Genomic DNA, 14,665 nt, shown 5'->3' on the forward strand with positions numbered 1-14,665 from the left:
ATGTATACTTTCAGTAGAAACTAAGAAAAGCACTTGTTGAACCTGTGGAATCTCTTTTTGATGCCACCGGCCAAACAACTTGGGTATCAATAGAAAACCTCTATAAACGTGAGACAGAGGCCATCCTGCCAGAGTTTTTTAAAGCCCTTTCTGGGTTTGAAATGGGAAGCGAATTCTCAGAAGGAATGGTGTCAAAATTAATGGATCATGCTCAAAGCATTGTGGAAAATAAGGCTAAAGAAGAAGCTATCAAAATTTTGATGCGTATAAAGGAAAGGTACAGAAATACTTATTGCTTGTTCCATGTACCAATCAATATTATAACCTTCTGATAAAGTTCCTTGTTATTTCCAAGTTCACAGTGGTGTTTAGTCATGACAAGGACTCAATGCCAAGGACCTGGACAGGAAAGGAAGATGTCTGTGCAATAGCAGAGGAGGCTCGATCTGCTGTACAGGACTCTCGCCTTTTTAACATGATGACAAACAATATATCCCTTTGTTTTGTTGTTAAGTGCTCTTACACTTACATTGCAGGCTCTCAAACTTCTGTCTGTATTAGCCGTCATTCGCTGGGATGACAAGCCAGATAGGATTGAAAACATTCTGACTTCCACACTTCTAGATGGTTCTGTTGAGTCAAAGAGTTCAAGTGCTTCTTCTGGTGACCCGCTTGCTTCAACTAGCTGGGAAGAGGTAGTTTTGTGTATATTTGTTATTCATGCAGCAAAAAATCGAAGTGCTTATACCGAGGATCCATCACTTTGCCGAACAATTGAAACAGGTTCATCCCAAGCATACGCTTATTACTCCAGCTCAGTGCAAGTCAGTGTGGAAGCAGTTCCAATCAGAAACTGAGTTCACCATTACACAAGTAGTATCAACGCAGGTTTGAATTTATTTAATACATAGTTTTGGTCTCTTGTAGTGTATTTAATATTTAGAGATGTTGTGCTAGCAAATTATTTATTTCTGTAGAACAACTCTTTTGACGAACCATGGCAGGTGTGATGCCTTTGCATTTAGAAGTAAAGAGCTTTAGAGTACCTCTAGAATTGCATTCAGAGAATCGTTCAGTTTGAAGAATTTATTGCTCCCCTCCATAAATTGGATTATTCCTGATTGTGCATTTTTTTTGTGTGTAGTGGTGGATTCGTTTTTATTTTCTGATGATGCTTTCTTTTTTCTAGAGGGTGAAATAGATTCTTATTGTATTGTCTTTGACTTGAACTTTTTTTCTCACTCCAGCAAGCTCACATGCGTGGTAATGGCAGGCTGCCTCCTCCTTGGGCGATGGTTGCTATCACAGTTCTTGGTTTTGATGAGATCATGATGCTTCTGAGGTACGCAACACAATTACCTACAATATGCGCAGGGGTTTCTTACACAAACTAAAAACTATTAATATGGTGTTGTCATTCTTGTTCAGTTGTGCAGGAATCCTATATACATGTTCTTGCTATTTGCGGGTTATTTGCTTGTCAGGGCTTTAATAGTGCAGTTAGATATTGGCTGAGAATTCCAAAATGGAATGGTAAGATGTTGAACATTTATTATTAAGTTGAGCTTAAGAATTATAGTACTCCCATTAGGTAGTCAATTCAGGACCAGATGGGTATGACTGCAGTTGGGTTTCTTTTGGCATCTCTTTCCAACAGGTAGTCATGCTAATTAAATTCAGAAATGTGTTGGATGTCTCTAATCTTTGCAGTTTCATGGTGTAGGACAAAAAAATGGCATTAGCCCAACAAAAACTGTGATCTGTCTCACAATTTCTTCTAATTCTAAAGTAGCACCGAATCGAAAGGGAGATTCCGGCAACTTTGTGGGTGTCTGGGTGTGTATTTGTATAAACTGTCAACTGAAAATGGCTTTGGTTCCTTTCAAAAAAGACTGAAAATATCTCACTAGATAGTAATGTTTATACTTGTGGTGGACTATCAATCCTTACAGTTAGATGAACAAATTCATATGTTGAAGAAAAAGTGATATTGGTAACCATGTGACATATATGCAAATCCAAGTTGGCATAATGGAATATAGATGGAGACAATATTATCCATCTCTATTTATCTTGTCATAAAAATGAAATTATTTGCTAGCTAGCTATTTCTTTTACTGCCAATTTTCTTTGCTTTTATCTTATCATTTTGGGAATATTACTACTACATGCCAAAAGAATATGCAGTATGCAAGTTTTACATGTAGATCTTGCTGATGTTATATCATGCATTTATGTGTTTTAGTTGTGATGAATATCAGATGATCATAACAGATTTCATAAGAAACTCATTGTTGCTGCATATAGCATGTGGTTCTCCTGATGTGTTTGCTCTTAAAATTAATCCATATGGTTGACTTACATTACAATTGTTTTTCTTAGGAATTGCTGTGATCAATTGATAATCGAGTTTGGCTCATTGTTTGATCTGCTCAGCATATCGGCTCTGCGACTAAGGTGCACTTTGCACTTTCTTCTATGTAGGTTCAGTTACTTGTGCTTGGATTTTGTATGTTTATTCACACTTCTTTTCCTTGTGCCGTTTTTGATATTTGTGCGTGTCAAGAAGCAGGGAACATGAATTCCATTGATCCTGATGTGGATCATGTTGCTGCACGTAGTCGTTCTGTTTCTCGACACCGTAACAGAGTAGCAGCACGTCTCGCCCTGTTCCAAAGTGCGATACGGTTTGCCATGATCGTAGGTTACTCTTGTCCTTAGAATATTACGTTGTGTGTGATGTGAATTTATGTGTAAATCACCTGTTTAGGCGCTTAGAATTTTGTACCTGTCTCATCATCCTCTGGTGCAAACAGTACATTTGTAGGTACGGGCCATCAGTATTCTAATTTGTGCCTATTAAGGTAGTACCCTTTTAACACATATTGCACCGTAGGCGGTGGTTTCTTTCTGGTTGTGTCGCATACATACAGCCAGTTAAGACGGCGTCAGCGAATGCAAAAGAGAAAAATGCATGTATGGCGTCAGACAGGTCTGCCCTCCTTGTGTCGCCTCACAATCCACTGTAAAAACAACACCTAGATGATTATGTGTGTGTACTAAATTAATTTTTTTCATTTGTTTGAAGGTTACCCCTACCAGACTACATCTACCACACACTCTGTTTTCTTCTGATTACACAGAGTTCTTAAAAGGTATCTTTGTGATCAAAGGTCATATGCCTTAGGAGTAAAAACTGTAGGGTAATGCACTTTTTTCATATTGAGTTGTTTCTTGAACACAAATCCTTGCGAGAGGGAGAGTTTCTATTGCGGGCAAGGAATCAGATCTTCATGTGACCACACATTCATTCAAACAAGGTGACCCATACTTCTATCTCCCTTGCATTCTTGATTTGGCTCACCTCGACTCCTATCCTAGCTTGCTCTTTTGGGTTCCTGTAGGTTCGTTGCGGGGCAGTGAAGAACTGAAATAGCTGAAGAGAACATTAGGAAGTGATGCTAGAAGCTTGCTTGTGTGCTACCTGTTGTTGTGATTCGAAAGAATTTGCATGTTCTCACTGAATGGAAAAAAGAGGCACTATGGTGAGAGTTGACTAAATATAGAGTTTTGAATCCCTTTACCATATTAGTTTAAATATTCTTTTCCTGAGCCAGTGATTAATCAATGCCAAAGCTGCTCCGCATATTAGTAAAAAGATATTGTATTTTAATTGGAAAGTATAATTACTTTGCTATGACCGATCAATGTTGAATTAGCTTTGAATATTTTGTTGAACTTCATTGAATCATTTATCTAAATCTTTATACTAACCATGATTATTTGATTATAAATAGGGGAGTGGAAAGGGCGCCTCCCACTTGGCACCACCCCAACTTCCTCTTAAGCGGCGCCACCGGGTGGCGCCCTAACCGCTAGTGTCTTGCAAAGTGCTGTAACAAAGGATACTGGCTCACACAGAGCAAGCAAAATAAAACAAGGCCCAAAAGCCACAACCGGCTGGCATAGTAAAGAGAGATAGGTAAACTACGCGCCTATCCTATTACATGACCGCCATCCAAACCGGTTGAATAAATCCCGCGCTACTATCTCCCACCGGACAGATCCAGTAACCAAACACGCCCTGGCCTCCGTCGGAGTGAGTAATGACCACGTACGGATTAGCGCAGTAGCCCGGAAGAGAACCTGCAAAAAATGAATAGTTGTTGTTCTGTTAAAAGCCAAGTCATTTTTGCAGTTCCAAATTGCCCATAACAACGCACATGCTCCCACACGAATTTGTCTAGCTGTTTCGGCCTCTATACCAACCAGCCACGTTCCAAACAACGACCTGACCGAATTCGGAGGAGTAATGATAAATTCAATCTGCACCGAGCGGCACAACACCCTCGCCATCGGGCACTCAAAGAAAAGATGCTTGATAGTTTCATCCCGATCACAGAAACTACACCTAGTAGATCCTGTCCAGTTGCCCTTAATCAAATTATCTTTCATTAGGATGACTTGTTTATGCATAAACCACATAAACATTTTAATTTTGAGAGGAACCTTAACTTTCCAAACGTGTTTGGAACTAGGAATTACACTAGAATTGATGACATCAATGTACATCGACTTGACTGTGAATTCACCAGATTTAGTAAGCTTCCAATACAACTGATCGGGCTGATGAGTAAGCTGAACCTCCATGAGTCTACTCACCAGATGAATCCAAGCCTCCCACCGGTCACCCACAAGCACCCTCCTAAATTGGATGTTAAGAGGAGCAGATTGCAGACTCGTTGCAACCAGAGCATCCCGTCGCTGCACAATGCGATAAAGCGCCGGATACTGGAGTGCCAGTGGTGCATCACCTAGCCAGGTATATTCCCAGAATCGAGTGTTCTTGCCATCACCGACAACAAACTTTGTTCTGTTAAAGAAAGTAGCTTTGACCCTCATTAAACCCCTCCAGAAGGGCGAATCAGTGGGTCGAGCCGTCACCTGCGACAAGGTTTTAGAGTACAAATACTTGTTACGAAGAATCTGCGCCCAAATTGCCTCAGTCTCGGCAGATAACTTATAAAGCCACTTACTTAGAAGGCATCTATTCTTAACTTCAAGGTTCTCAACCCCAAGACCCCCTTGGTCTTTTGGTCGGCAGATGACATCCCATTTGGCTAGGCGATACTTTCTCTTAGTTTCATCGCTCTGCCAGAAGAAACGAGACCGATAGAAGTCCAGTCTTTTCCTAACTCCAACTGGAACCTCAAAAAAGGATAAGAGAAACATAGGCAAACTCGTGAGCACCGAATTAATAAGAATAAATCGGCCTCCATACGACATAAGTTTGCCCTTCCAGCAGCTCAGTTTCTCCTCAAACCGATCCTCGATACACTTCCATTCACTGTTAGTTAACACAGACACAGTTAGTTGGTTCCCTCGTTCAATTTCGATTTTTGTGAAGATCAGTAGATCATAACTACCTATGAAACAATCATCCAGATTGTTTATATAAGAGATTACCAAAACGACAAAGCCGTCCATGAATGCAGAGCAGACCCGAACAATGAACCAACGGGAAAAAGTACCTAAAAAGCACCCTTACCAAAGAAAGATAAAGAACTGAATACCAAACTGCTCCTTTCACCTTGAAAGATTAATCTAAATCTCCACCAGATGATGTGAAGTAGAAGAAGAAAGACGAAGCGACGTATCGGAGTCGACGCTCCTGCTGCTGGGGCCGAACACCTCAATCTTGCGCTTGAGGTCGACGAGGACGCCGCCGACCGAGACACCTTGTTGTCCTTGTACGGCAGCGAAAAGACGAGGCTCAGCTTCTTGGGCAGCCCAACATCCTCCTTGTGAACTGACGCACAAGAACCCGTCTCCGGTGTCTTTCCCGCTCTTGTGCTTTTGAGGGCTTGCAAGTCCTCCACCGTGGACCATGGTCGCCGTCCATCGTCGACGGAACGGGGCATGCTGCTGAAGTGCTGATGAAGGGGGGGGGGCATGGGGCGGTAGAAAACAAGGGAGAGCGATGGAGAAGAGGAGGCGGCGTGAGAGCAGCAGAAAGTGGATCACATGGGATGAGGAGAGTGTATCTAGGGAGGGTTCCTTCGCTACTAAGAAATCCAACCCAATCTGCAAACTGCTATGTGGGGCCTCAACTCATGATGTGGAACCGGAGCGACGAAAGAGATAAAAACGATCGAGTGCCCTTCTGCCGATGTGATGACGTGTATAGCGTGAGGAGGCACTCTTCACGCATAATCTTTGCTTATGTATTTGTTAAAGTGGCTATGCAGTGCAATGATCGCTAGTTGTTAAGAAAATATCAAACACCTTAAGAGGCATATTCCATTGAAACAAATTAGAAAATGCAGGGGACACAATCCATATACGTTTATCCTAAGCCTGGATCTATTAGATATCACAATAGAAAACAAATAGAGTAGTGTATCTAGGATGGAGTGGTTCAAGGTCGGGGTGGTGCAGAGTCAACACGAGCAATAGCAGAGCCTGTGGGGCGTCCCATACAACGAATCCGCACTGTTTCCTTTGACTGATGAAGTATATCTTAAAGCGAAGTTGAAGAATTTGATCTTCTTCATCAGTCATCACTTAATTACCTAACATTACGGATAGGATATACTAACAGTTTGAATGTTGACTATATCATATGAATCCAAGCCAGATTGTAGTCCATCAATCAGGCCTTGAACATAATCATAGAAGTATTCAGGGTCATCGCAAACAGAGAAAGCATGGACCTATCCTACTTGTAGATAATTAGTATTTAAAATTCACCAGGGTAAGACAATAGCCAAAGGAAGTTCATGCTTTTGCCATTAAGATACACAATTTAGATCCTAAAGCAAAGACGCGGTTCGACCACTGCAAAAAGTTCAATATCATCAAGCCGTGAAGTGTTAATGTCACAACTTTCAGGATCTAGGCCTGACACAAGCACGCATAACTACGTTCGTAGAAAAGGATATCGTGGGTGCTGATGAAATACCTGCCGCAGGCAACAACAATGTCGTCAAACTGAACATCACCAGATAACTGAATTTGCTGGTCAAGTTCTCTTACTGCTTCAATATATCCCCTGTAAAAGCAAGACATGACGTTTGTTACCAACATAGAGTTTTCAAAGTTTGATTTTTCAAAAAAATCTATACGCACTACATTATGGAATGGAGGGATTATTAAGAGTATGCACAAACAAAGAGCACACAGATAGAATTTCATAGTTTATAGCATGTTCTATTATCAACACATAAGTTTCACAATATACATGCTACCGGTGAAATTGTAGTCTCTAGTCATGAATTAGTCACATAGTGTCCATCTAGTATGCAAGTCAAACTAAGTAATAATATAAGCAGTAACCACAAGCGATCTTCCCGTCAAATTTAAAGAACTGGTAAAAAGACTTAAGAAAGCATACATTTAAATTGCTTTGGGCCAGTTTTCCTATAATATAGGGTACATAAAACTTGGGGAAATGTGACCAAATCCTACAACCAAAATAGTGCAAATGACTTGGTTTTGTGTTTATGATCCACAAAAACGATTTCGACGGAAAGAATTCATGAGCAATCAATACAAACCACAGATAAATATGATAGAAAAGTCCCTTAACAGTGACAAATGTTCATAGTTCCGCCTAATACATGTCTAACAAAACGCAAGTGCACTAATCTGCTTTAATTATGCCAACAAATTCGGTATAACACGCCAGCATAATATATAATAACGTAGTTCGCTACTCATTACTTATAATCCATCAAGTTACTCAATAACAATAATATAACTTAGTGCACCACATCATTACATCACGATTAACTTAGTTCACTACATCATTGCATCACTTCATTACATCAGAACTAAGTTTACCAAGTCACAGGATTACAGCCTAAAGTCCATCAAGGACCAGACAACCCTGAATCCAAACTTCCCAGAACCACATGTAATTTTCTCTTCATCTGCACCAGTGCGGCGTGGAGTGAAATCAGAGGTTCGTTCAGCACAAACACCAGCAGCCTCATTATTTATGTGAAACATCACCGTTCTTTCCAGACAGATAGTAATGACACTTCGCCGGAGTTTGATAACTCCACTTTCATCACTTGTAACCACACCATCTGCTGTGCTATCATGAATCACAATTGTTTGTTCAATGTCCAGCTTGCGAGCTTTATCGGCGATGCCAACTGTTATATTTCCTTTAAAAAGCCCCTCAATGAGCTTGATTTCAAAGGTGCACTCGACTGCGCTGAGAACAGTTGCGAATCTAACTTCCGTAGTGCTGAGCCAGCTCTCAATGGTTTCACTTCTAACCACGACATCTTCCTCTCTAGACAGCACTCGGCCATCAATACTTATTAGACCCTTGCTAAATGGCCTGTCTGGAGACACTCCATCTTCCCTGATTTTAAGATCTATCTCTAGATAGATGAAATCAACCAGCACTAGACCTCGACTTGGGCCAGTTAAAATCAGCATTCCATCCTGCGACAAGAATGGCGCGAGAGATTAAAATATGCTCATGCAAACACTGCTCAAAATGAAGATTGGAAGAAGGCCATAAACGCTACTCCATTTATATGCAGATGACTATCTGGATCGACAACCACCAACACTAAGATGACTCCATTTAGACGCCTATTAACAGTTGATATTAAATGCATCACCGAATAAAACGAAACCCGATTGGAACGAACTTAGGGCATCTCCAGCCGTTGGAGCCCCCCAGGACAATCGCCGGACCAAAAAAAGCACGTCCTGGGGGGGCAAAATGCTTCCGCCAGGGGGAGGGCGAGTACGTTTTTCCAGTCGTGGGTGCCCCCGAGACAATCGCCGTGGCTTCCCCTAGGACAATCGTCAAGAAAAAGGACGCATGGGGGAATAGGATTGATCGTTGCTTCCGCCGGCGCCCCCAACAGCCCCCCAATGCGCTGGGTTTGGCCTGGATTCGCCGGCGCTTTTTTGAGGTCGTGGGGGTGCTTGGGGGGCTCGGCTGGGCCGATTTTTGGCCTTTTTACGTCGCCGGCGAAGAAAAAGGGCTCCTGGGGGGCGCTCGGGGAGGCGGCTGGAGATGCCCTTAGAAGCAGGGATGTACCTCGTTGAGACGCTGGCAATCATCTCTATTGCGGTGAAAGAGATAAATGCACTTGTAGTCAATGCTGTCTCTGGCAATGCCACGGCCATAGATATTGACTGGGAAGCCTACATCTGACGAGACTATGCTGACGGAGAGGATGTTTGCAGAGTCTTCTAGCCCAAATTCATCTTGGTAGATACTATCGGTGTATCGCATTGGAGGGACAGACGCTGCAATGAATAAGCAAAATAAATCTGTCAAGTTGTTTCATCACAATAAACAGCCCGAGCTTGTATTCTTCCCATTTCCATTTCACTGAGTTAAACCACCTAATGTTCTTATTTCACTTGTTGAGTTAGCTTCAAGAGAAAACTATCATCTCACAAGTTGTAAAAAGTTGTTATCAATTTTAACAAAATCAGTGATTCCTCTTGTTATATGCAGATATATGCTGTTCACTGCTATCGATCAATAATGAACATGGCATGTCAGAGGATTCTCCTAATTCAGTTCCCATGCATACTGTCAATCAGAAAATTCTACAAATATAAAGCCAAATCAGTGAGTTCCTGTTGTTAAGTGATACATCTGAATCCATTCTAGTAAACTGATTGAGATTCGCTGTTTACTGCTACGTATCAATAATGAACATGGCATGTCAGATGATTCTCGTAATAGATTATCATATAGGTGAAACATCCTGCTGTAATGTAATTCAGTTCACCACTTCACATTATGGGAATGAAGATAGAGGCTGCTCCCACTCTTCGTCGATGTCGAAGACGGAGAAGTCTCTGAGAAAAAACCGGGTGTAGACCTTGCGCCCAACCTTGGGGTCGTCCTCCATGATGGAGTCCATGACCGCATCGTGTGCCTCGCGTCTCCGCCGGTTCTCCTCCGTCTTCCGCGCCTTCTCCTCTTCCTCCCGCCGGCGCCTCTCCACCTCCTCCTCCGCCCAGGCATCCCAATACAGGTAAGGAATGGCTGCTTCATGTCCTTGACCCATTGCCAGAAATCGAGAGGTGCATGCTTCTTATGACTTTGTGGAGAATTTGGCATAGCCGTAACGAAGTGATACACCATAAACCTGCGCCCCCAATGGAAGCGTCCAGGAGGTATTTGGTGAGTTACCTTGATTCCTTGGTTGGACTTAAAATTGATTTATCTTCTGATCCAAGCAAAGGGAAGTCCTTAGTTACATATGACAGGCCACTTAAAAATTCACATGTTCGAATAGTTGAGAGCACTCCTGTCAAATGGTGTCCCCCTATGGCGGGTTGGGTGAAACTGAATACTGATAGGTCCTTTGCAGAAAATGGTACGGCTGGTGCGGGATGGTGCTGCGAGATGATAGAGGTAATGTCATCTACTCAGCTTGCAGGGAGCTTTTTTCATGCCGAGAAATTCTTGAGGCTGAGTTGTGTGCTTGCATGGAAGGCCTGTCTTTTGCAATTCAGAGAAGCGACTTGCCGATCATTATTGAGATGGACTCCATTATTGCAGTCAAGCTGATTCAAGTGATGGATATTGATAGATCGATCTACTCTTCTTTAGTTAAAGAAATTAGACACCTGATGTCTCTTCGTGATTCTTGTATTACTCATATAAGTCGTACGCAAAATAAGGTTAGCGATAGCTTAGCAAAGTTTGCTAGACAAGAGGGCAGAACAATGAGCTGGGTTGGGTCAGGCCCATCAGTTTCTTTAGAGCTAGCCGAGGCTGATTGTAAGGACATTGAGATTTGAGTAATGCAAAGATTTTACCCGTAAAAAAAAATCTAAATTCTTGTAGCCAAGTCAGCAATCCAACATTTTCCAGTGCACTTCTCGTCACCGCCAACTTCACGCACTAGCATATTTAGAACAAGAAATTACACTAATGCATAACATAAGAGCAAAATCGATCATTTACCGTAAAAATCATGAGCTGTTCGTCTTTGGGCTAATGACACACAGTATGACAGGAAAGGCACTAGGTGATATACTTGATTTATGTGAAAATAAACGAATGCCCTAGGTAATATACTTGATTTAGCAGAAAATCAACACAGATGTCGTCAATTAGCATATCCACATATGCATATGTAGAAGCATTGCTAGAAGCCCAGAACCAAACACAGTTTATAAAAGAGAACATGGGTAAATAAAGTACCTCTGGCGGCATAGTGTCTTTAAGATCGTTTCTTTTGTAAAGATCCTCAAATTTCTTATGTACCAGCAAATTTTGTATTGGCTTGAACAGGCAACATGGATCAAAAAATGAAGCCACTTTCTCATGAAGGACACTCCTTCCCAACAAACATGTGTTCAGGACATTGCCAGAAATGTCCCTTAACAGTGACAAATGTTCGTATTTCCGCCTAATACATGTCTAACAAAACGCCAAGTGCACTAATCTTCTTTAATTATGCCAAAAAATTAAGCCAACAAATTTGGTATAACAAGCCAGCATAATACTATATAATAACTTAGTTCGCTACTCATTACTTATAATCCACCAAGTTACTTAATAACAATAATATAACTTAGTGCACCACATTATTACATCACGATTAACATAGTTCACTACATCATTGCATCACTTCATTACATTAGAACTAAGTTTACCATGTCACAAGATTACAGCCTAAAGTCCATCAAGGACCAGACAATCCTGAATCCGAACTTCCCAGCACCACACGTAATTTCCTCTTCATCTACACCAGTGCGGCGTGGAGTGAAATCAAAGGTTCGTTCAGGACAAACACCAGCAGCCTCATTATTTATGCAAAACATCACATTTCTTTCCAGACAGATAGTAATGACACTTCGCCGGAGTTTGATAACTCCACTTTCATCACTTGTAACCACGCCATCTGCTGTGCTATCATGAATCACAATCGTTTGTTCATTGTCCAGCTTGCGAGCTTTATCCGCGATGCCAACTGTTATATTTCCTTTAAAAAGCCCCTCAATGAGCTTGATTTCAAAGGTGCACTCGACTGCATTCAGGACAGTTGTGAATCTCACTTCCGTAGTGCTGAGCCAGCTCTCAAGGGTTTCACTTCTAACCATGACATCTTTCTCTCTAGACAGTACTCGGCCATCAATGCTTATTAGACCCTTGCTAAATGGCCTGTCTGGAACTCCTTCTTCCCTTATTTTAAGATCTATCTCTAGATAGATGAAATCAACCAGCACTAGACCTCGATATGGGCCAGTTAAAATCAGCATTACATCCTATGAAAAGAATTGCACGAGAGGTTAGAGTATGCTCATCCAAACACTGCTCAAAATGAAGATTGGAAGCATGCCATAAAAGCTACTCCATTTATATGCAGATGACTGTCTGGATCGACAACCACCAGCACTAAGATGACTCCATTTAGATGCCAATTAACAGTTGATATTAAATGCACCATGGAATAAAATGAAACCCGATTGGAACAAACTTAGAAGCAAGGATGTACCTTGTTGAGATGCTGGCAATCATCTCTATTGCGGTGAAAGAGATAAATGCACTTGTAGTCAATGCTGTCTCTGGCAATGACACGGCCATAGACATTGACCGGGAAGCCTACATCTGAGGAGACTATGCTGACAGAGAGGATGTTTGCAGAGTCTTCTAGCCCAAATTCATCTTGGTAGATACTATCGGTGTATCGCATTGGAGGGACAGACGCTGCGACAAATAAACAAAATATATCTGTCAGATTATTTCATCACAATAAAAAGGCCCAGTTTGTGTTTTTCCCGTTTATATCCCACTGAGTTAAACCATCTAATATTCTTATTTTGACTTGCGAGTTAACTACAAGAGAAAGCTATCATCTCACCATTCGAACCAAGTTAATTTCAATTTTAGCAAAATCAGTGATTTCTGTTGTTAAGTGATATACATATGAATCAAATCTAAGTAAATGAAATGAGATTCGCTGTTAACTTCAAGAGGAAACTATCATCTCACCATCTGTAGAAAGTCAATTTCAGTTTTAGCCAAATCAGTGAGTTCCTGTTGTTAATTGAAACTAGATCCAATCTAGTAAACGGACTGAGATTTGCTGTTTACTGCTATGCATCAATAATGAACATGGCATGTCAGAGGATTCTCCTAACAGAGGATTATGCAGGTGAAACGTACTAATTCAGTTCCCATGCATACTGTCAATCAGACAATTCTACAAATATAAAGCCAAAAGAGAAGAGTACTACACCGGCTTCAGAAACGGAGAGGCCACTTACACTCTTCGTTGATGTCAAAGACGGAGAAATCTCTGAGAAAGAATCGGGTGTAGACGTCGCGCCCCACCTTGGGATCGTGCTGGATGATGGAGTCCATGACCGCATCGTGTGCCTCGCGTCTCCGCCGGTTCTCCTCCGTCCTCCGCGCCTTCTCCTCTTCCTCCCGCCGGCGCCTCTCCGCCTCCTCCTCCGCCCAGGCATCCCAATCCTCACTGTCATAGAAGAAAGGCTCGAAGCCCTCCACCTCCTCCTCCGACTCCAACTGCTCTACAGACGCCATGATGAATGAATCCTTACTCGCCGCCGCCTCCGAGCAAATCCTAACATCGCCGCTGTCGACCCCTTTCCTCTTTGTTGATTCTTATGCTGCTAGTGCTTTGGGCTGGGCTAAGGCCCAGGTGACTTATCAGCGGGTACCGGTGCCACTTGTTGGGCCAAGGCAAAGCAACCTCTTTATCTCTATACTTACTTAACATATTAAATACTCCTACTTCTTGAACGCAAAAAAAAAAATTCCTACTTCTAAAAAAACTTAACTTGTTAAATTCTTCTAGAAAAACTTAACTTACTAAATTCTTCAAAAAAAACATAACTTATTAAATGCTGCTAAAAAACTTAACTTACCACCCCGTTCCTAAATATAAGTCTTTAAAGAGATTTCACTAGGACTACATACAAAGTAAGAATGAGTGAATCTACACTCTAAAAAATGTCTATATACATCTGTATGTAGTTCGTAGTGCAATCTCTAAAAACACTTATATTTAGGAATGGAGGGAGTATTAAATTATCAAAAAAAACTTAACTTATTAAAGATTTCTTTTAACTGAACTTATTAAAGAGTTAACTTAAATTAAAGAGTTGATTATCAAAAACAAAACAAAACAAAAAATAAATTAAAGAGTTGATTCTAAAAAAACCTAACCTAAAGAGTTACCCCTCAAAAAAAAACTTAAATTAAAGAGTTACCCCTAAAGAAACTTAACTTAAAGAGGTAGCCCAAAAAAGTTAACTTAAAGAGTTTCTCACAAAAAAAAGTTAACTGAAAGAGTAAAATTGCCTCAAAAAAAAACTTAAAGAGTAAATTTGTCTAGAAAAACTTAAAGAGTAAAATGCATAGGCGGTCCTAATTCTTTCATTGAATTGCCAACTGAGTCCCAATACTTTGAAAATGCAAGTCTGGGTCCTAAATCTTTTTAAGTCGTCCATCTCAGATTCTAATTCTCTCTCATCAGCGCTGACCAGCCTGCGTGGCACTTTGACCCCAGCCACGCCGTCTGGAGGGCCCAGGCGGGAGATTTCCCGAGGCTAACGATTGGGCATTTATGCAATGCGGCCCTTTGTAGCATTGATTCTTTTCATTCCCCGGTCCCTAGGTCTTCTCTCTCTCTCTCTC

At 41.4% G+C, this 14,665-nt stretch overlaps 2 protein-coding genes and 1 long non-coding RNA gene across 4 annotated transcripts; 2 read left to right on the forward strand and 1 right to left on the reverse strand.

Moving 5' to 3' along the window:
* Positions 1-367: 367 nt before the first annotated feature.
* LOC119334442 (protein ROOT HAIR DEFECTIVE 3 homolog 1-like) lies at positions 368-1,669 on the forward strand. Of its 2 annotated transcripts, XR_005161903.1 has the most exons (4): positions 368-695; positions 784-888; positions 1,248-1,342; positions 1,429-1,669. XR_005161903.1 is itself a non-coding variant. In XM_037607287.1 (3 exons), the coding sequence occupies exons 1-3, from the start codon at positions 721-723 to the stop codon at positions 1,490-1,492; spliced, it is 327 nt and encodes a 108-aa protein (XP_037463184.1). In that variant the 5' UTR covers positions 368-720; the 3' UTR covers positions 1,493-1,669. The 2 variants fall into 2 exon arrangements, 1 of the variants encoding a protein (XP_037463184.1); XM_037607287.1 differs by having other exon boundaries at positions 368-888.
* A 483-nt stretch (positions 1,670-2,152) lies between these two features.
* LOC119335843 lies at positions 2,153-3,639 on the forward strand. Its single transcript, XR_005162227.1, has 3 exons — positions 2,153-2,992; positions 3,089-3,320; positions 3,405-3,639. It is a non-coding gene; the product is annotated as an uncharacterized LOC119335843 (long non-coding RNA).
* Positions 3,640-11,424: 7,785 nt separating this feature from the next.
* Positions 11,425-13,582, reverse strand: LOC119336431. The gene is made up of 3 exons (XM_037608737.1): positions 13,270-13,582; positions 12,498-12,709; positions 11,425-12,267 (listed from the first exon to the last, which is right to left on the reverse strand). The coding sequence occupies exons 1-3, from the start codon at positions 13,547-13,549 to the stop codon at positions 11,668-11,670; spliced, it is 1,092 nt and encodes a 363-aa protein (XP_037464634.1). The 5' UTR covers positions 13,550-13,582; the 3' UTR covers positions 11,425-11,667.
* Between the last annotated feature and the right edge of the window lie 1,083 nt (positions 13,583-14,665).

This window comes from Triticum dicoccoides, chromosome 1A, assembly GCF_002162155.2.
Source record: "Triticum dicoccoides isolate Atlit2015 ecotype Zavitan chromosome 1A, WEW_v2.0, whole genome shotgun sequence".
Taxonomy (NCBI): domain Eukaryota; kingdom Viridiplantae; phylum Streptophyta; class Magnoliopsida; order Poales; family Poaceae; genus Triticum; species Triticum dicoccoides.